The sequence below is a fragment of the Trachurus trachurus genome (genome assembly GCF_905171665.1).
Source record: "Trachurus trachurus genome assembly, chromosome: 1".
Lineage (NCBI taxonomy): Eukaryota > Metazoa > Chordata > Actinopteri > Carangiformes > Carangidae > Trachurus > Trachurus trachurus.
Genome location: NC_139891.1, coordinates 34,515,870 through 34,536,011, shown reverse-complemented (window position 1 = coordinate 34,536,011; position 20,142 = coordinate 34,515,870). Strand labels below are relative to the sequence as shown.

General features: G+C 45.4%; 2 protein-coding genes across 2 annotated transcripts in view; both read right to left on the bottom strand.

Annotated features, from left to right (window-relative positions):
- Positions 1-1,098: 1,098 nt before the first annotated feature.
- Positions 1,099-15,323, bottom strand: LOC310985436 (creatine kinase B-type; the record flags this gene model as incomplete). The annotated part of the gene is made up of 9 exons (XM_083971030.1): positions 1,099-1,259; positions 11,258-11,447; positions 11,518-11,641; positions 11,911-12,067; positions 12,217-12,349; positions 13,054-13,211; positions 13,679-13,877; positions 14,590-14,636; positions 15,308-15,323. The coding sequence occupies 9 exons, from the start codon at positions 15,321-15,323 to the stop codon at positions 1,099-1,101; spliced, it is 1,185 nt and encodes a 394-aa protein (XP_083827156.1).
- A 2,891-nt stretch (positions 15,324-18,214) lies between these two features.
- Positions 18,215-20,142, bottom strand: part of LOC310988702 (uncharacterized protein) — a gene marked incomplete at both ends in the record, with an annotated part of 41,617 nt that continues 39,689 nt past the window's right edge. Inside the window, 2 exons of the mRNA XM_083975390.1 lie at positions 18,215-18,720; positions 19,342-19,412. Of these exons, the coding sequence (XP_083831516.1) occupies positions 18,215-18,720; positions 19,342-19,412 (577 nt within the window). The remainder of the gene's footprint in view (positions 18,721-19,341; positions 19,413-20,142) is intronic.

The following is a 20,142-nucleotide window of genomic DNA, read 5'->3' as shown; positions in this document are numbered from 1 at the left end:
TTAATTAAGACACACAGACTGAAGCAACTAAAGACAACCTGAACGTATCAAACAAAGAAAAATTACCTGAGACTCCACAGAGGCATCGAAAACGTCTTCCAACAGCGCAGGTATTTCCTGGAATGAGTCACTACTGGGTAACAGGAATGAGAGCTTTTCTTCTTCCTGTTTACATCCGGGACATGGGACAAGGTGTGTCCATCTTCTCTACAACAAAGACAAATACACCTGGACCATGGTCACTTCTGTTGGACATTGAACCTGGATCCTTAAGGACGACATTGACCCCCGCTGAAGAGACGGTTTGAGGAGTTTTGGGGGAAATATTATTAACGTTATTTTTAACCATGCACCTTTTTTCTTTCTCTGTGTTGCCTTTGATTTTCCCTCTGAACTTCACTCTACCTACAAAAACAGAAAAAAAACCAACATTTCTACTTTTTTTTTATGGTTTTATGATTTTACGACTGGCTCACCAAAGAATCCAGTAAGACAAGTTACTCAACACAACTCCAGATAAACAAGAACCAGTGTTTGTATTGTAGACATTTCTGCTTGTATCAGCGCAGCAGCCTTCAGCACAATGTTGACAAATAAAAAAAACAACTAGATATAGGGGACTATATACATTTTGTATGCCTCTTTTGCACATTTGAAAAAAAAAAGTCTGACATGCACAGTCGCCCATAAAGTTGGAATAATTTTGTTTTCAGACACATTCTTCTACTTATTCCTAATATTTGTTGTTGTTGGTTTCTCAGTGATATACTACCCATAATCCATCAAGAATAAATCACCTTGTCATGATTATTTAAGGAGAAGTTAAAAAAATAATTAATAATAAAAACAGTGTATAATAGTAACCCTTTTCTTATTTTCAAATAAAGTAATTGTGCAATTGTTTCATTTTCATTAAAATTTATTCTGAATGATTTACAAACAAAAAAATAATTTGACTGAACGTCTGTGTTGTGTTGAAAGAAGAAGCCGGCAGCTGTTGGACTCCGGTACTGATTCACCACCAGATCTGGACCAGGTTCCACCTCATTGGTCGGTCAGTCCGTCTCGTTCCAGCCAATCGTCAAGCTCAGATCAGATCTACTTCTGTGTGGGAACAAGTTCGTCCACGTCCTTGTTGACCTCCAGCCTCTTCTCCATGGCGATGAGGAGTTTGGCCCCGTCCACCACCAGCTGGGTTAGAACCACCTCGCTCAGACCGAAGGTCGCCATATTGCTCACAAGGTACAGAGCAGAGGATCCTAGGAAATAGAAAAGGTAGATTTGAACGTGTAGCTGTCGTCTTCTGTTAAACTCAACTTCAGGATGTTCACACTTGAGTTCAGTCATATATGAGTCAGTTGGAGTTGCAGGTTAGAGCCATCAATCAATTAAAATGTTTAATCATGTTTAATAGTAGATTCTTGCTCTATGCAAGTTTAACCTTATTACCCATGAATGACAATGACTCAGATAATGTAGGAGTGACAGAGATGGTTTAGCTTGTAATTGATTCATATCTAGAAATGTACCTGGTCCGGCCAAAGGTCAATATGACAGAATGTCTATTAATCACACATGCTTTAACATGTTTTCAGCATTAAAGCAGAAGTAAGTGGTCCGGTCGTTTTCGCTAATGCTGCGTTCCAGGCAGGCTTTTGAAATCGTAAATTACAGCTTCAAGTCACAACTTACGACTTTGTAGCGTTCCAGGCAACCCAGTCGTGTTTTCCCGACCTGTTTTACCGGTGAAAGTCACTATAACGGCCACTCGTAACTTCCGACCGGTGAACTCGTACCAGATCGAACTGGTACGACTTCACGGTCGGAAAAATACGAGTTTCCTTGAACGCACCATAACAGTCCTCGTCCCTACGTCGCCACATTCACGGCGTCCCTTGGCTGCACACACAGCCCTGCATGCCGTTCTCTCTCCTCATTGGATAAAAACTGTAGGATACGATAAATGTTTTCTCCTCGGCTCAGAGCAGAGCAGAGTGACTGACAGACCCGTGTTTCAGACCAAACACTCTATGTAAGTGATTGCTGTCGGAAGATATAACTATTTAAGACTTATATTAACACAAATATATCACTTACTTCTGCTTTAACTTTGACATGCTCTTAAAATGTAAATGTTGTGGAATTTAATAAAAAAAGAAAAAATTATTGTATATCCTTTTTGTTTTGTTTTGGTTTTGGATGGTCACGACTAACAGTTCCTGAAAATCTAAATTTAAATATTAGAATATTTCATTTCCAGTTTGGAAATACTATAATATATATAAATTAAAGCCGCAAGCGGCGATGGCGGCCCTCGCTGCCCATGCCACCGCGGGGCCTGAGGCACGCTGTGGCGCTGAGCATAAATGGAGAAAAAACCTGGAAGGAGGCCAAAAATGCAATGTTTCGTTCATCCACCAGGGGGCAGTCACCGCATGTGGTCTGGTGCGTTCAGGGGCCGCCCCTCATCACTCGTGTGAAGTTTGGAGTGAATCGGACAAAGCATGAGGGAGTTATGAGCTGTTAAAGGTTCGTCCACTAGGGGGCAGTAATGGGATGCGTGCAGGTGTGTTCAGGGTCAGCCCCTCATCACACATGTGAAGTTTGGAGTGAATCGGACAAAGCATGAGGGAGTTATGAGCTGGTAAAGGTTCGTCCACTAGGGGGCAGTAATGGGATGCGTGCAGGTGTGTTCAGGGTCAGCCCCTGATCACACATGTGAAGTTTCGTGGAAATCGGACAAAGCATGAGGGAGTTATGAGCAGTTAAAGGTTCGTCCACTAGGGGCAGTAATGAGATGCGTGCGGGTGTGTTCAGGGTCAGCCCCTGATCACACATGTGAAGTTTCGTGGAAATCGGACAAAGCATGAGGGAGTTATGAGCAGTTAAAGGTTCGTCCACTAGGGGCAGTAATGAGATGCGTGCAGGTGTGTTCAGGGTCAGCCCCTGATCACACATGTGAAGTTTCGTGGAAATCGGACAAAGCATGAGGGAGCTATGAGCAGTTAAAGGTTCGTCCACTAGGGGCAGTAATGAGATGCGTGCAGGTGTGTTCAGGGTCAGCCCCTGATCACACATGTGAAGTTTCGTGGAAATCGGACAAAGCATGAGGGAGTTATGAGCAGTTAAAGGTTCGTCCACTAGGGGCAGTAATGAGATGCGTGCAGGTGTGTTCAGGGTCAGCCCCTCATCACACATGTGAAGTTTCGTGGAAATCGGACAATGTTGATGCAAAAAATGGCACTTCCTGCTACCACCGGGGGGCGCTATGAGTTACGTGGGAAGTTAATATATCGGGACGTTCAGGGCGGAGCCATCATCATGTCCAGCAAGTTTGAAGTTGATTGGATGAAGTATGTGGGCGTGAGAGCCACTCGTATGTACATGGCGAGCACGCCATAGTGTATTGAGCGCTGGCAGCCACGCCCTTTGACCTACGGACTCACGGAGCACATGATAAGCTCAGCTAGGTCTGACGATGTTGCGTACCTAATTTGAACTTGATCGGGCAAATTCTGTGGGAGGAGTTAAGTTTAGGCGGGAAAAATCAAAACCAAAATGGCCGACTTCCTGTTGGGTTGAGGTCATGAGGTCAAGAGGATTTTTTGTATATCTGGGTATAATACATATGTGTACCGAATTTTGTGTGTGTACGACAAAGTAAGACGAATGGCGATGCCATTGACACGGGTTTGTAGGGGGCGCTATTCGGTAATTTAGCGCCGCCCATGTGCGACCACCCAAAAATGTCGAATTTCGGATCAGGCCGGACGTCCGGGCAAAAGTTGGCGCATTTTCGAAGTCGGGAAAGGGGCCAAATTGGGGCATGAAGGCGACGGAATAATAATAATAATAATAATAATAAGAATAATTAAAGCCGCAAGCGGCGATGATCGGGCCCTCGCGACTCCGCGCCACCGCGGGGCCTGAGGCCTGGTGAGAAGGGAGAAAAACCCTGGCAGGAGCAAAAAAACGCAATATTTCGTTCATCCACCAGGGGGCGGTAACCAGATGTAGGCAGATGAGCTCAGGGGCGGACCTTCATCACACACGTGAAGTTTCGAGCAAATCGGAAAAAGCATGAAGGAGTTATGATGAGTTGATGGTTCATCCACTAGGGGGCCGTAATGGTATGCGTGCAGGTGTGTTCAGGGTCAGTCCCTCATCACACATGTGAAGTTTGGAGTGAATCGGACAAAGCATGAGGGAGTTATGAGCTGTTAAAGGTTTGTCCACTAGGGGGCAGTAATGGGATGCGTGCAGGTGTGTTCAGGGTCAGTCCCTCATCACACATGTGAAGTTTGGAGTGAATCGGACAAAGCATGAGGGAGTTATGAGCTGTTAAAGGTTCGTCCACTAGGGGGCAGTAATGGTATGCGTGCAGGTGTGTTCAGGGTCAGTCCCTCATCACACATGTGAAGTTTCGTGGAAATCGGACAAAGCATGAGGGAGTTATGAGCTGTTAAAGGTTCGTCCACTAGGGGGCAGTAATGGGATGCGTGCAGGTGTGTTCAGGGTCAGTCCCTCATCACACATGTGAAGTTTCGTGGAAATCGGACAATGTTGATGTAAAATATGCCACTTCCTGTTTCCACTAGGGGGCCACATGAGTGAGATCACATATGAGCATATGGAGACGTTGAGGTCATGACCCTGGACCTGTGTACCAATTTTCATGTTGATACGAGTTCATTAAAGCCATCATAAAGCCAAACGTATTTTAATGGCGAGGAATGGTCGCCGCGTCGCCACACGGACGCCATTACTCGTAGCTTCACAGCGTTCATGATGTAGCTTCACCACCTTAGTCTGCATGTTTTAGAAGTGGAATGAAGTTGATGGGGTCAACTATGTGGCATCAGTACACGTTAAGGTAAAACCTGGCCACTTCCTGTTACCACCGGGGGGCGCTATGAGTGACGTAGGAAATTAATATATCGGGACGTTCAGGGCGGAGCCATCATTATGTCCAGCAAGTTTGAAGCTGATCGGATAAAGTATGTGGGCGTTAGAGCTGTTCGAAGGTGAAATGGCGAGCAAACGAAAAGTCGCCAAAATCCTCAAGGCCCCAGAAGCCACGCCCTTTGACCTAGAGACCTGCGGAGCACAACTTTTGATCAGAGTGGCATTTCGGTGGTCTCTAGCCAATTTGAAGTCAATCGGACGAAATCCCTCGGAGGAGTTAGATCAAACAGGTCAAAATTTCAAATCAAAATGGCCGACTTCCTGTTGTGATTTCACCATGACATTAAGAGGCTTTTTTGTCCGTCTTGGCAACGTACACATGTGTACCGATTTTCATGTTCCAACTCCAAAAAAAACCCTATGGGGAGGGGTTTTTTAAAATTTCTAGGGGGCGCTATAGAGGCATTTGGCCACGCCCATTTTTAACGACTTCAAAATATCAAAATTTTCGCGAGGTCGGATGTGCATGCCAAAATTTACGCGTTTTGGGGCATGTTAAAGCCCCCAAAAAGGCGATTTTAGGGAGAATATAATAATAATAATAATTAAAGCCGCAAGCGGCGATGGCCGGCCCTCGCTCGCCCATGCCGCCGCGGGGCCTGAGGCACTCCGGGGCCGTGGCGCGGAGCAGAAATGGAGAAAAAACCTGGAAGGAGGCCAAAAACGCAATGTTTCGTTCGTCCACCAGGGGGCAGTCACCGCGTGTGGTCTGGTGCGTTCAGGGGCCGCCCCTCATCACTCGTGTGAAGTTTGGAGTGAATCGGACAAAGCATGAGGGAGTTATGAGCAGTTAAAGGTTTGTCCACCAGGGGGCAGTAATGGTATGCGTGCAGGTGTGTTCAGGGTCAGTCCCTCATCACACATGTGAAGTTTCGTGGAAATCGGACAAAGCATGAGGGAGTTATGGGCTGTTAAAGGTTCGTCCACTAGGGGGCAGTAATGGGATGCGTGCAGGTGTGTTCAGGGTCAGTCCCTCATCACACATGTGAAGTTTCGTGGAAATCGGACAATGTTGATGCAAAAAATGGCACTTCCGGTTTCCACTAGGGGGCCACATGAGCGACACCCCTATCAGATGGAAGAGGTCTCCATCCTGGACCTGTGTACCAATTTTCATGATGATACGAGTTCATTAAAGCCATCAAAAAGCCAAACGTATTTTCATGGCGAGGAATTGATGGTAGCCACGCCCCCACAGGGACGCCATTACTCGTAGCTTCACAGTCTTCATAATGTAGCTTCACCAACTGGTTCTGCATGTTTTAGAAGTGGAATGAAGTTGATGGGGTCAACTATGTATTTTTAATGAATTTTAGTTCACTTCCTGTTACCACCGGGGGGCGCTATGAGTTACGTGGGAAGTTAATATATCGGGACGTTCAGGGCGAAGCCATCATCATGTCCAGCAAGTTTGAAGTTGATTGGATGAAGTATGTGGGCGTGAGAGCCAATCGTATTACATGGCGAGCACGCCAAAGTTAATTGAGCGCTGGAAGCCACGCCCTTTGACCTACGGACTCACGGAGCACAAGATAAGCTCAGCTAGGTCTGGAGATGTGGTGTACCTAATTTCAACTTGATCGGGCGAACGCTGTGGGAGGAGTTAGTTTTAGGCGGGAAAAATCAAAACCAAAATGGCCGACTTCCTGTTGGGTTGAGGTCATAAGGTCAAGAGGCTTTTTTGCATATCTGGGTATAATACATATGTGTACCAAATTTTGTGAGCATAGGACAAAGTTAGCAAAATTCCCTATGGGAATTTTTAAAACTTGTAGGGGGCGCTATTTCGCCATTTCGCGTCGGACATGTGCGACCACCACAAAATATCGAATTTCGGATGAGGCCGGACGTCCCACCAAAAATTCACGCATTTTCGAGTTGGGGAAAGGGGCCAAATTGGGGTTTAAAGACCGCAAGAATAATAAATAAGAATAATAATAAACAGCGCGATTTCAATAGCCCCTCGGGCGAGTGCTACTCGCCGCTCGGGCCTAATAAACATAGCAGAAACAATAGGGCTTTCGCTGGGCGACAGCAGTCGCCGCTCGGGCCCTAATTAAAGCCGCAAGCGGCGATGGCGGCCCTCGCTGCCCATGCCACCGCGGGGCCTGAGGCACGCCGGGGCTGTGGCGTGGAGCAGAAATGGAGAAAAAACCTGGAAGGAGGCCAAAAATGCAATGTTTCGTTCATCCACCAGGGGGCAGTCACCGCATGTGGTCTGGTGCGTTCAGGGGCCGCCCCTCATCACTCATGTGAAGTTTGGAGTGAATCGGACAAAGCATGAGGGAGTTATGAGCAGTTAAAGGTTCGTCCACCAGGGGGCAGTAATGGGATGCGTGCAGGTGTGTTCAGGGTCAGTCCCTCATCACACATGTGAAGTTTCGTGGAAATCGGACAAAGCATAAGGGAGTTATGAGCAGTTAAAGGTTCGTCCACTAGGGGGCAGTAATGGGATGCGTGCAGGTGTGTTCACGGTCAGTCCCTCATCACACATGTGAAGTTTCGTGGAAATCGGACAATGTTGATGCAAAAAATGGCACTTCCGGTTTCCACTAGGGGGCCACATGAGCGACACCCCTATCAGATGGAAGAGGTCTCCACCCTGGACCCGTGTACCAATTTTCATGATGATACGAGTTCATTAAAGCCATCAAAAAGCCAAACGTATTTTCATGGCGAGGAATTGATGGTAGCCACGCCCCCACAAGGACGCCATTACTCGTAGCTTCACAGTCTTCATAATGTAGCTTCACCAACTGGTTCTGCATGTTTTAGAAGTGGAATGAAGTTGATGGGGTCAACTATGTATTTTTAATGAATTTTAGTTCACTTCCTGTTACCACCGGGGGGCGCTATGAGTTACGTGGGAAGTTAATATATCGGGACGTTCAGGGCGGAGCCATCATCATGTCCAGCAAGTTTGAAGTTGATTGGATGAAGTATGTGGGCGTGAGAGCCAATCGTATTACATGGCGAGCACGCCAAAGTTAATTGAGCGCTGGAAGCCACGCCCTTTGACCTACGGACTCACGGAGCACAAGATAAGCTCAGCTAGGTCTGGAGATGTGGTGTACCTAATTTCAACTTGATCGGGCGAACGCTTTGGGAGGAGTTAGTTTTAGGCGGGAAAAATCAAAACCAAAATGGCCGACTTCCTGTTGGGTTGAGGTCAAAAGGTCAAGAGGCTTTTTTGCATATCTGGGTATAATACATATGTGTACCAAATTTTGTGAGCGTAGGACAAAGTTAGCAAAATTCCCTATGGGCATTTTTGGAATTTGTAGGGGGCGCTATTCCGCCATTTTGCGTCGATCATGTGCGACCACTCAAAAATATCGCTTTTCGGATCCGGCCGGACGCCCATGCAAAAGTAGACGCATTTTCGCCTTTGGGAAAGGGGCGAAATTGGGGCATGAAGAGTACGGGAATAATAATAATAATAAACAGCGCGATTTCAATAGGCCTTCGCCGGGCGAGTGCTACTCGCCGCTCGGGCCTAATTAAAGCCGCAAGCGGCGATGGCGGCCCTCGCTGCCCATGCCACCGCGGGGCCTGAGGCACGCTGTGGCGCGGAGCAGAAATGGAGAAAAAACCCGGAAGGAGGCCAAAAATGCAATGTTTCGTTCATCCACCAGGGGGCAGTCACCGCATGTGGTCTGGTGCGTTCAGGGGCCGCCCCTCATCACTCGTGTGAAGTTTGGAGTGAATCGGACAAAGCATGAGGGAGTTATGAGCTGTTAAAGGTTCGTCCACTAGGGGGCAGTAATGGGATGCGTGCAGGTGTGTTCAGGGTCAGCCCCTCATCACACATGTGAAGTTTGGAGTGAATCGGACAAAGCATGAGGGAGTTATGAGCTGTTAAAGGTTCGTCCACTAGGGGGCAGTAATGGCATGCGTGCAGGTGTGTTCAGGGTCAGCCCCTGATCACACATGTGAAGTTTCGTGGAAATCGGACAAACCATGAGGGAGTTATGAGCAGTTAAAGGTTCGTCCACTAGGGGCAGTAATGAGATGCGTGCAGGTGTGTTCAGGGTCAGCCCCTGATCACACATGTGAAGTTTCGTGGAAATCGGACAAAGCATGAGGGAGTTATGAGCAGTTAAAGGTTCGTCCACTAGGGGCAGTAATGAGATGCGTGCAGGTGTGTTCAGGGTCAGCCCCTGATCACACATGTGAAGTTTCGTGGAAATCGGACAAAGCATGAGGGAGTTATGAGCAGTTAAAGGTTCGTCCACTAGGGGCAGTAATGAGATGTGTGCAGGTGTGTTCAGGGTCAGCCCCTCATCACACATGTGAAGTTTCGTGGAAATCGGACAATGTTGATGCAAAAAATGGCACTTCCTGCTACCACCGGGGGGCGCTATGAGTTACGTGGGAAGTTAATATATCGGGACGTTCAGGGCGGAGCCATCATCATGTCCAGCAAGTTTGAAGTTGATTGGATGAAGTATGTGGGCGTGAGAGCCACTCGTATGTACATGGCGAGCACGCCATAGTGTATTGAGCGCTGGCAGCCACGCCCTTTGACCTACGGACTCACGGAGCACATGATAAGCTCAGCTAGGTCTGACGATGTTGCGTACCTAATTTGAACTTGATCGGGCAAATTCTGTGGGAGGAGTTAAGTTTAGGCGGGAAAAATCAAAACCAAAATGGCCGACTTCCTGTTGGGTTGAGGTCATGAGGTCAAGAGGATTTTTTGTATATCTGGGTATAATACATATGTGTACCGAATTTTGTGTGTGTACGACAAAGTAAGACGAATGGCGATGCCATTGACACGGGTTTGTAGGGGGCGCTATTCGGTAATTTAGCGCCGCCCATGTGCGACCACCCAAAAATGTCGAATTTCGGATCAGGCCGGACGTCCGGGCAAAAGTTGGCGCATTTTCGAAGTCGGGAAAGGGGCCAAATTGGGGCATGAAGGCGACGGAATAATAATAATAATAAGAATAATAAACAGTACGATTTCAATAGTCCCTCCGGCGAGTGCTACTCGCCGCTCGGGCCTAATAATATATGTTTATTGATCTATATGTGCACTAATCTTTTAAAACGTTGAAACAAACAATCAAACAAACAGTCAGGATGCTGACTATAACTGTTTATATTATACTTTATTAGTTATATCTTGTTAAAGCAGAACTATGCAGGATTTCGGCTGTAATTATTGTGGCTCAGAGACACTGTGATGGTAGAGTGACCTATTATGAGGTGAATGGGGTCTAGGCCAATGCGCTCACCCCCGCCCCCCTACTGGCTGAAAACCGCACTTGCAAGATCAGTCCTCCGTCTCGGTGTCCCAAATCTCATCAATGGATGGACTATCGCGAGAAACTGCCTTACGGCAGTACGAGATAAGAACGCAGATGACGTCATGCATGTCATGAATCGTGATTGGTTTGAGTTCGGAAAGTCGGAGGAAACCATGGAAACATGTTTGTACTGATGAAGTTCGGCTTGTGGCTAACACGGAGCTAATGCTAACAGACACACACACACCATGGATCTTTTATAAGATAATGTAATACATCATGACACACACACACACACCTTCGCGTTTTGGAACCTTTATTCATGTGTGTGTATGTCTGTGTCTTTGTGTCTTTGTCTGTGTGTGGCCGTATTAGCGTTAGCTCCGTGTTAGCATTAGCTCCCTGTTAGCGTTAGCTCCGTGTTAGCATTAGCTCCGTGCTTAGCAAACACCGCTCTCTACCTTCAGCAGTAAACACAAGCACGTGTAGGGGGTGGAGGGGGAGGTGGCGGCGAGTTTTTTTTTTTACGACAGTGACATGTGCCTCCCAGAACTGTGGGGGAGCCCCGGAGAGGGAAAAAAAGAGAAACCAACGAAGGAGCGAGCTATTTCCGGCCGAGTTGCATACTTCTGCTTTAAGCAGTGTTTTTGTTAGATGTCTGGCGCCCTCTACTGGTCCATGTTCACACACACTTTTCATGTAAAATAAAGGAGCTGGACATTTTCATCCTAACTCTTCTGTGATTGGAGTTTGACGAGCTGTAAAATTAAGGTTGTCACACCTTAAGGAGGCAAGGCAAGGCAATTTTATTTTATTTGTATAGCCCGTTTTTACAAACAGTTTGTCTCAAAGGGCTTTACATGGCATCGTAACAACATCCGGAGAGTATACTTTATATTGTTACATAATGAGACGTGTGATGTGAGGAGGAGATGGTTGGAAAGTGCTACAACCTCCAATGATATTGTGCAATGACACGCACATATTAAAAAGCCTAACATTATATTTCATATAGTTGTAATTATTTTGTCCCATACCAGTTTTGTCCATGCGGATCCTCAGTCTCTTCAGGACATCGTCCAGGCGTCTGTGTGTGGGAAGATGTTGCAGTTTGAGGAGGACGCTGACCCTCAGACCCGTCCCCACGTCAGCCGGAGAGCTGGTCACCCATCCCAGCTGCTGCTTCCAGATGAACGGGTGTCTGAGCTGCTTGTAGTACAGCTCCAGCTGGAAACACAGGGTCAGAGTCAAGATCATTCTGCAGGACTTTAATGTTCTGCAACAGTCACTTTCTGACCTTCTGCAGGTTGATGCAGACACATTTAAAAGCCTCGGCGATGTTCGTGTCCTCTCGTGTAGACACCAGTCTGATGTGGTCGTCCATGTTGACCCAGATCACGAGGCTGCCATCTTTACTCGCCCTGCAGAAAGGAAAACACATGTGAGATCTTTCTTCTTCTGAATCACTGAATCACAGGTTCCAGTATCTTTCCTGCCACTTATGCTCAACTCTTCTTATTTATGTTTCCTTGTCCGTCTGAATATCCCTTTAAGCACAGTTTAACATGGACATGTGGAGCTGGGAATCAAAACAGCAAACCTGTGGTTACTGGATGAGCTGCTCTACCATCTGTGACCTTTTGTCTGTTCATACAACAAACCAGAAGACTGTGAACTGTTGGGAACTGACCAGACGGCCCTGGCGTCCGGCCAGTCGCGTGCTATGCCGATGCGGAGCTGGGAGGAGGATGGATAGTTCAGGTTCAACTCCCTCTGCTGCTCCTCGTCCATCTTCTCCAATAGGATGAGTCGACCCGGCAGCTCCTCGTCCTCCAGTCGCTGCAGAGCTGAGGAAGAGAGAAGTCGATGACTCTTAATTTAGTCTTATGTCGATTTCATCCAAAAACATGTTTTGAATATCAATCAGTGGCAAAATACACGTTTTGGTCCAATCCTCGTTCCATAGTGAAGTAGCTGGAACACAGATGTGTAGTACCTTTCTTGGCCAGCGTGAGGAGCTGCCTTCGCTCTCCTCGACTGCAGTGTGTCGGGAAACAGAAGTCGTCAACGCCCCGGACGGCGCTGACCTCACAGCGCACAGCATACGACCTGTCCAAGTCATCACCCCCCTGTAGGCAAGGCAAGGCAAGGCAAGGCAATTTTATTTGTATAGCCGGTTTTTACAAACAGTTTGTCTCAAAAGGCTTTACATGGCATCATAACAACATCCTCTGCCCTTAGACCCTCACATCCACTGAGGAAAAACTCCATGGAAAACCCTTTTAACAGGGAAAAATCTGAGAAACCTCAGGGTGAGCAACAGAGGAGGGATCCCTCACCTAGGACGGACAGACGTGCAGTAGATGTTGTATACGCAACACAACATCAAAGTAATTGTCAACTATGATCCTGCTGGACGACTAGGACCTCCGTCACTGAGGCCACCACCTGCTGATCACAGTTTCATGAATTGGCCACGTTATATATTATTATATAATATAGCGGTGGCACGAAAATCATGGATGGAGGAGGAGGAATTACTATGTGTGACTTGAACTGACTGAGCGACACTCGCGTGGCTTGCGACAAGTTTCAAAATCTTGGAGGTGTATGGCCACCTGTTGCCAGGTGTGCATTTTTCGTCATACTCGTGTCGAGCATAAAATAGGCTTTAGACTTTATGCATGGACCACTGAGGTGGTTACTTCCATGAGTCAGTGGGAAGCCCCACCCATGGTCACAGACTGAACAGAGCAACCCAGAGGTCAACTGGGATTTTGTAGGGACATTGTTCATCACGCATCCACCTGACATCAGTGGTCTGACCAGCTACCTTCAGGTTGTCGTAGTTGAAGTCGCTCTCCGGCGTCTGGCTGGTGACCTTGTGTTCGTGATACGCCTCGATGACTCGGTCGAAGAAGTCGCAGAACAGGATGTAGGACTGAGCGTCGCCCGCAACACATCCCACAGATACAGGACCCGACCACTCACCTTCAGAGACACAACACAACAGACTGATGCACAGACCAACAAAGACCACCCTGACAAAAAACACTGACTTTGTTCATCTGGAGAGTTTGTCCAACTAGTGCGGACTTGTGAGACTGTTGCGTATGAACTGATGAAGCCCCTTGGATAAGAGGCAAAACATCTTCCCAGACAAATACAAGTCCAGTTGCCTACAATTCAATTTACTCAGAAAAAAAATAATCTGGAGAGTTCTTCCTCTGTTGCAGATCAAAAACAATTGAAAAACTGCAAACTTTGAAATCTATACAAAGGCTTTTATTCCCTTAAAAACTCTAAAACATCTCAAAATGATTCAAACGCTCCATCAAAAGCATCTGAAACATGGAATGAGTAAAATTCCACAACAGTTATCCATATCTACATCAGTAACACTGGTAATGAAAAAAAAATCTTCAGAAATATACTTGAGAACATGAGTTTGACATCACCTGGTTCCTCCAGGCCTGGGCGGATGACGTCATCAAAGATAACCCCACTGTCGGTGCAGCGGTTGAACTGTCTGCTGTACATGGCTGGCGTGAGGATCCGTCCCATCCAGGTAGAGTTCCTGCAAAGGTCGGGAAACTCGTCGTCGGGGGAACCCCTCTTCAGGTTGAACTGAGACATGGGGTCGGGGGGAACCAAACTCTGGGTGCACAAGAAAGCTGTAAGAAGGAAACCATCTTTCTACTCTTTGGCCTTAAGCCTTGTTTTAATTTGCTCTTGAAAAAAGTGATACATGATGAATGATATGTGGTGTCATAAACATTTAATTGTCTAATTAGCTGGCAAAAGTGCAAAAAGTGTACACAGATACATTTTGTTTATGTTAGTCACTAGGGATGTATAGGATAACTCTTTTTTTCTACCAATAACTTGCTTCGCATAACCAATACTGATAACCAAGAACATAGTTTATATTCACACCTGAGATTAAGAAAGTAAAGTAAAGATGAATTTAACATTATAGCTTTGCCTCTAACTTAAGATAATAACATAACTGACATCACTACTGTCATCACAACAAGAACAAGAACAGTTATGACTCAACAAAATCAACATTTGTTATTGTTTCAAATCAACTTTGCTCATAATCAAACAGACTGATTATGAGCCAAATCAAAGTGATGCTAAAAGCTAATAATACTTGGCTTTAGAATTGCCATTATTGGACTTATCTGTGTATTTTTGCTGATAATTATGTGCACTGATATTTATCGTGCCTTGCTAATAGTGTGGCTCTAGTGACCCCTGCAGGTGCAGCTAAATAAAAACATTGAGGCAACGAAAGAGAGCTGCAGGACTGAGACTCAGGTTCAGTTTTAACTGAACTCATATTTCCGTGTCACTCTCTCATTACCTCTAAAATCGGCCGGTACCTCGTCTCCATAGGAAACACAACTGGAGCTGCAACATAAACAAATTTAATTAAACCATTCAACAATTCATCTCTCAGTTTTTGTTGAATCAGAGCAGAGGAATAATGAATCTGTTGAGATAAACAGACATTTAGTAAATAAATTGTTTCTGCAAAAGTGTGATGATGTTACGATCGCATAGCTGTAGGGACAAGTGCTTGGTACGATTGCCCCGTGACCCTAATAACATAAAGTTAATTGAGAATCAAGTTGCCTTGAAAATGTTCATATCGACAAATGAAAATCAAATCATACACATGTTAATTATCACTGAGCATCCATGATAACAGTTTAATATATTTATCCTTGTGTCCCTGATGTATATGTTAATGGATTTTTAACATCTTGCAGTTGAAAACTAGCCTCTGGCTAACACTGGCACTTTTACAGAAATGTTAATTAATGTGCACTGTCCTCTCCAAATAAAAAAAACAAATGAAAAAAACACTGTATTAAAGTGAAATCATAAAGAGACACCCTGTCCTGTCCTGATCTTATAACATGGAGGTCTGTTACGTTCACAGACAGTCATTGATGTCTCATCGCTGTACGTGGACGACAAAGACTGAATCAGTCAGATGTGACAAACTACAGTAACAGTGTGTTACTGCCCTGAGTGAAAAACACAGAGGCATGCAGAGAAAACGATGAGACACTCACGTTTGACCTTCCACATGTCGTCAGCGTGATGGTAGACACCGACCGTCAGCACAACAAAAGGTCTAAGAATAGTTGTGTTGGTTCTGAGATCAGCTCATCGCAGCAGGAGTCTGGTTACAGTCCAAACAATGTCAGCCTTTTTATAACTGCATTGAGTACAGCAAGTCTGTACGTGTGTGTGTGTGTGTGAGTGAGAGAGAGAGAGAGAGAGAGAGAGAGAGAGAGAGAGAGAGAGAGAGAGAGAGAGAGAGAGAGAGAGAGAGAGAGAGAGAGAAAATCGTGTGTGTCCAGTTTCATACTGTACACACAAACATCACAGACAGACAGATAAAAACTGTTCCTTAACCTTTGGGTTTTAGTCCGAAAGGTTCTCAGCCGGAAGGCCATGTCCAGGCTGTGAGGGGTCCATCAGGATCCTGGAGGCCCTTTTGTGGTGATGGCGCTGATAGAAGTCACGGAGGGAGAGCCAGCAATCCACTGAGCTGTTAGTGCTGCGATAGAAATTGATCTGTACATCCTGCGAGAGGCGGTTCTTTTTCAGCTACCTAAGAAAGTAGAGGCACTTCTGAGCCTTTTTGATCAGGCTGGTGGTACTGTAGCCTGGCTCTCGCCAGACCCTTGTAGTTCCGCAAAGCTCCACCAGAGGCGCTACGCTCAGCTTCACACAAGGGTCTGGACTCGAGGCCAATGCAAACTTCTTCCCCGGAGCAAAAAATAATGAACCAATCAGGATCGCCGGGCGGGACTTTCTGAGGTGTGACGTAGCGCTGAAGCGACTGTTTGAGTCAAACAACAATGGCGGCTTGCAGTGAGGAGTCGTGCGTTGGCATTGATTCTGCTATTTCAACTGTTTTGTCGAATCTATCGAATATTAATTCTTTGAAAGATGAACAGAGAACGGTTTTGAAGGCATTTATTGGTGGCAAGGATGTTTTCAAGATAACGGACAAGTGGTTTATCCAATCACATACAAGATTTTTTTACAAGGCCCCGCCTTCTGAAATGAATCGCCTATGGAGCAGTCCCAGACCCTTGTGTGGAGCTCAGCGTAGCTTTGCGGAACTACAAGGGTCTGGCGAGAGTCAGGCTAGTGGTACTGTGGCTCCAGGTCAGATCATCTGAAATGTGGACCCCCACGGACTTAACGTGTGGTACCCTCTCTACCGTTTGTCCATCTATCAACAGCTGGGCGTTAGACTCTTTCTTGCTTTTTACTGCTGTCTATTATTAGCTCTTTGGTTTTACCCGTATTAAGCTTCAGGTTGTTTCCTCCCTGTATGCCAGTTTGTTGTTGTGTTGGTTATAAGGTCAACAATGGTTGTGTCATCTGCTTACTTTACCACAATATTAGACCTATGGTTGGGAGTGTAGTCACTGGTGAACAGGGAGTAGAGGATTGGACTAAGAACACAGCCTTGGGGAACTCCAGTGCTGAGAGTGACTGTGGAGGAAGTGTGATGGCCTATGGGTGAGAGCTATGTGAAGCGTTACCCTATGGGCAAACTGATGTTGGTCATGGTTGGGGGGCATGTAGGTTTTGATCCTCGCCAGCATGAGCCTCATTTCATGATTACAGGCATAAGGACGATCACTCTGTAATCATTCGGCCTGTGACTGATTGATTGATTGATTGATATCTTTATTTTGTTCAACAACAATGTAAAAAATAATTAATATACAGTATATAGACAGCAAGAAATGAAAACCAAAAAAAAAAAAAAAACAGTAACATGCATCTGCAAATTCATAAGAAACTCAGTTTAGAAGAAGTCTAAACTTATCTTATCCTACCCGTTCAAATTTGACTCTACTTTCCAATTTAAATCATAACGCAAAACTTACAATAATAGTTTTTTTTACATTCAACATATCTCCTTTACAATATACCATTTCCTGCAACATTTTAATCCAATTCCAAGCAAGCACCTTGTGGGAATTATTTATCAGTGTACCTCTGGAGAATAATTTCTTAATGTCTCTTTTTAAATAGAATTACACTTGAAATGTTTTTAATTTTAGTACTCAGTCTGTTCCACAGTTTTACTCCACAAATGGTAATACAGAAACTTTTCTTTGTTGTGCGAACTCTCTTATTATAACCTTGCTCTCTCTCATGAAACATTCTCTGTATATTTTTTGGTAGTAGATAGTTCCTTGCTTTATATAATACTTGAGCGGTTGACAGTGGTTTTAGGTATGAGATGGCAAGGCAAGGCAATTTTATTTGTATAGCCCTTTTTTTTTTTTTTTTTTTTTACAGTTTGTATCAAAGGGCTTTATATGATATAACAACATCAGAGGAGGGATCCCTCGGCCAGGACGGGCAGACGTGCAATAGATGTTAACAGTTTACAACATAAGGACGATCACCCTGTGACTTCAGTGACTTCAACAATATGGAAAACATGGAAGTGGTTAAAAGCTGACGAAGACAGATTCTGGTGGCTGAAAATTCACTTGGTAGATGTAAAGGTCTGCATCTGATTATTAAGAACTCCAAGTTCATGCAATAGAAACGTGTCCCTGGTGACCGCCTCCGATCTGTCACCAACAAGGAAGTAGCAGAGTCCAGTGTAGCTGTGATTTCAAATAAAAACTAAGGTAAAGGTAAAGGTACTTTATTTGTCACATATACAGCTAGTACAGTGAAATTCTTTCTCTGCATTTAACCCATCCCTGAGGAGCAGTGGGCAGCCACGGTGCAGAGCCCGGGGACCAACTCCAGATTATGAGCCAGTGCCAATTCGTGCAGGGGCGCTGACTGGAGGATTAACCTAGCCGACATGTTTTTACTACTGAGGTTAAACATTTGCACTCTGATTAATTTTTTGATTACAATTCTGAAGCTTAAATATGTCTTTATAGTCTATTAATATGACATGAATCCTATGATATTTGTACCCCCAACTACAGAGACACTGAAGAACCAACTGACCAGAGTCCAAACCCAGGATACAGAGGTTCAGTGAAGTCGGTGTTGAAGGTGTCAATGTGGATCAGTGAGTTAGAGGAGACTCTGTAGAAAGACAAAGTCCCAGCAGGACGGTCCACATACACTGCTACTTTCTTGGACACAATGGAGGATGGGACATGTGTCTCACTTCTGTCGTGACAGACGGAGTAGACACCATCAGAGAACCTCAGACTCCAAGAGTGGTCGTTCTCTCCAAATCTGTCGCTGGCTTTGCCGCTCCTTGGTCGTCTGTAGCTGACGGTTATGTCGACCCAACCTTCACACTGGACCTCCCAGTAGCAGCGACCAGTCAGCTCGTTCTCATACAGCAGCTGAGGCCGCTCAAACCTGTCTGGACCTTCAGGATAGGACTGTTCCTCTTCCACATGAGTCACCTTACCATCAGCCAGCCTGAGCTTTGTGCTGATGGTACCCATATCAGGTCGGAGATGCAAAGAATCTGATGGAGAGAACAAGATACAAGTGCAGTTATTAAATCGAGCAAGTCATCATATATTGACAGTTTGATGACAACTGTTGACATCAGCTATCTGAATGAGTCATGTGACCTTTTGAAGATGGTTGAATGTGCTGCTTTGTTTTCATGAATTACATTAAAGACACACTTACACTTCTTCAGACCTGGTCTCAAAAATTGGACTCCATGAGGCTCCAACCTGAAACGAAGGTAGAGGCTTTAGAACAGCTAACAACACATCAGATGTTTTATTTTTCAGGCCAACTCCGACCAGAACAACAGCACAGGTGGTCATCTTTTTCAGCTTTCTGATACAACTCATGAGTGTCTCTTGAAATTATGGTAGGTTTACTGGACCTTGGACACCACGATAACTATAATTACAGTGTCTATACTTAGGTTGACTATGACTTGATTTGGATTAAAATAAATATTTCCTCAGTGACAACCAAACATGTGAACTTGATGTCCCTTTAAAGTGTCTCCTCCAACATGGAGACACTGTGTCTTCTCTGTCCCTCGGTCCACTGACAGATCTACGGACAGGTGGAGCTCACAGGTGTTGACATGAGATCAGCTGATTGTGGGCGTGTCTGAATCCACCTATGGAAACTGTGGAGGTGGAGGTGGAGACGGGGCTGGTGTTGGTGCAGCAACGTTCACACTGACTGAGGCTGATGACACAGGAACATGAGGACGTTGTGCTTCGTCAGTCTGATGGACAGAGTGTGTGTGCATGTTTCTGTCTCTGAGGTTTGTTGTGAACCTTCAGAGTCTGATGGTAGTCTACAGTGACATTAATGTCGTTCACCACCACTGACATCTGTTAGTATAACCACTATCAGCTGCAGGAATAATACGGCCTTTGGTCTCATCATATCATAAAAAATGAGTATCTATAGTCGGTATCAATGAACTGATAAGAACCAGGGAGAAGTTATTTCCTTGTTCCAGCAGCTGAACACACTAAACTAAACTCTGCTACAGAGACAGTTTGGAGGTTCACAGGTTTGTAGCAGGTCTCTTACTGTGTCTCTGAGGGTCCAGGTTCAGGACTGAGGTCTGGATTTAATTCTTTGGACCAGTGACTCTTCATGGACTCTGCTCCGTCCTCGTCTTCGTCCACACGAACACTCATCTTCAGGACTTCAGTCAGTCTGAGAGGGAAAACAGTATCACACACACACACACACACACACACACACACACACACACACACACACACACACACACACACACACACACACACACACACACACACACACACACACACACACACACACACACACACACACACACACACACACACACACACACACCGTGTATACAGTATAACAAACAACACCTGGTCAGTTTTCATGTGTAATATTATTATTATTATTATAATTATTAAATTGGGGAAAA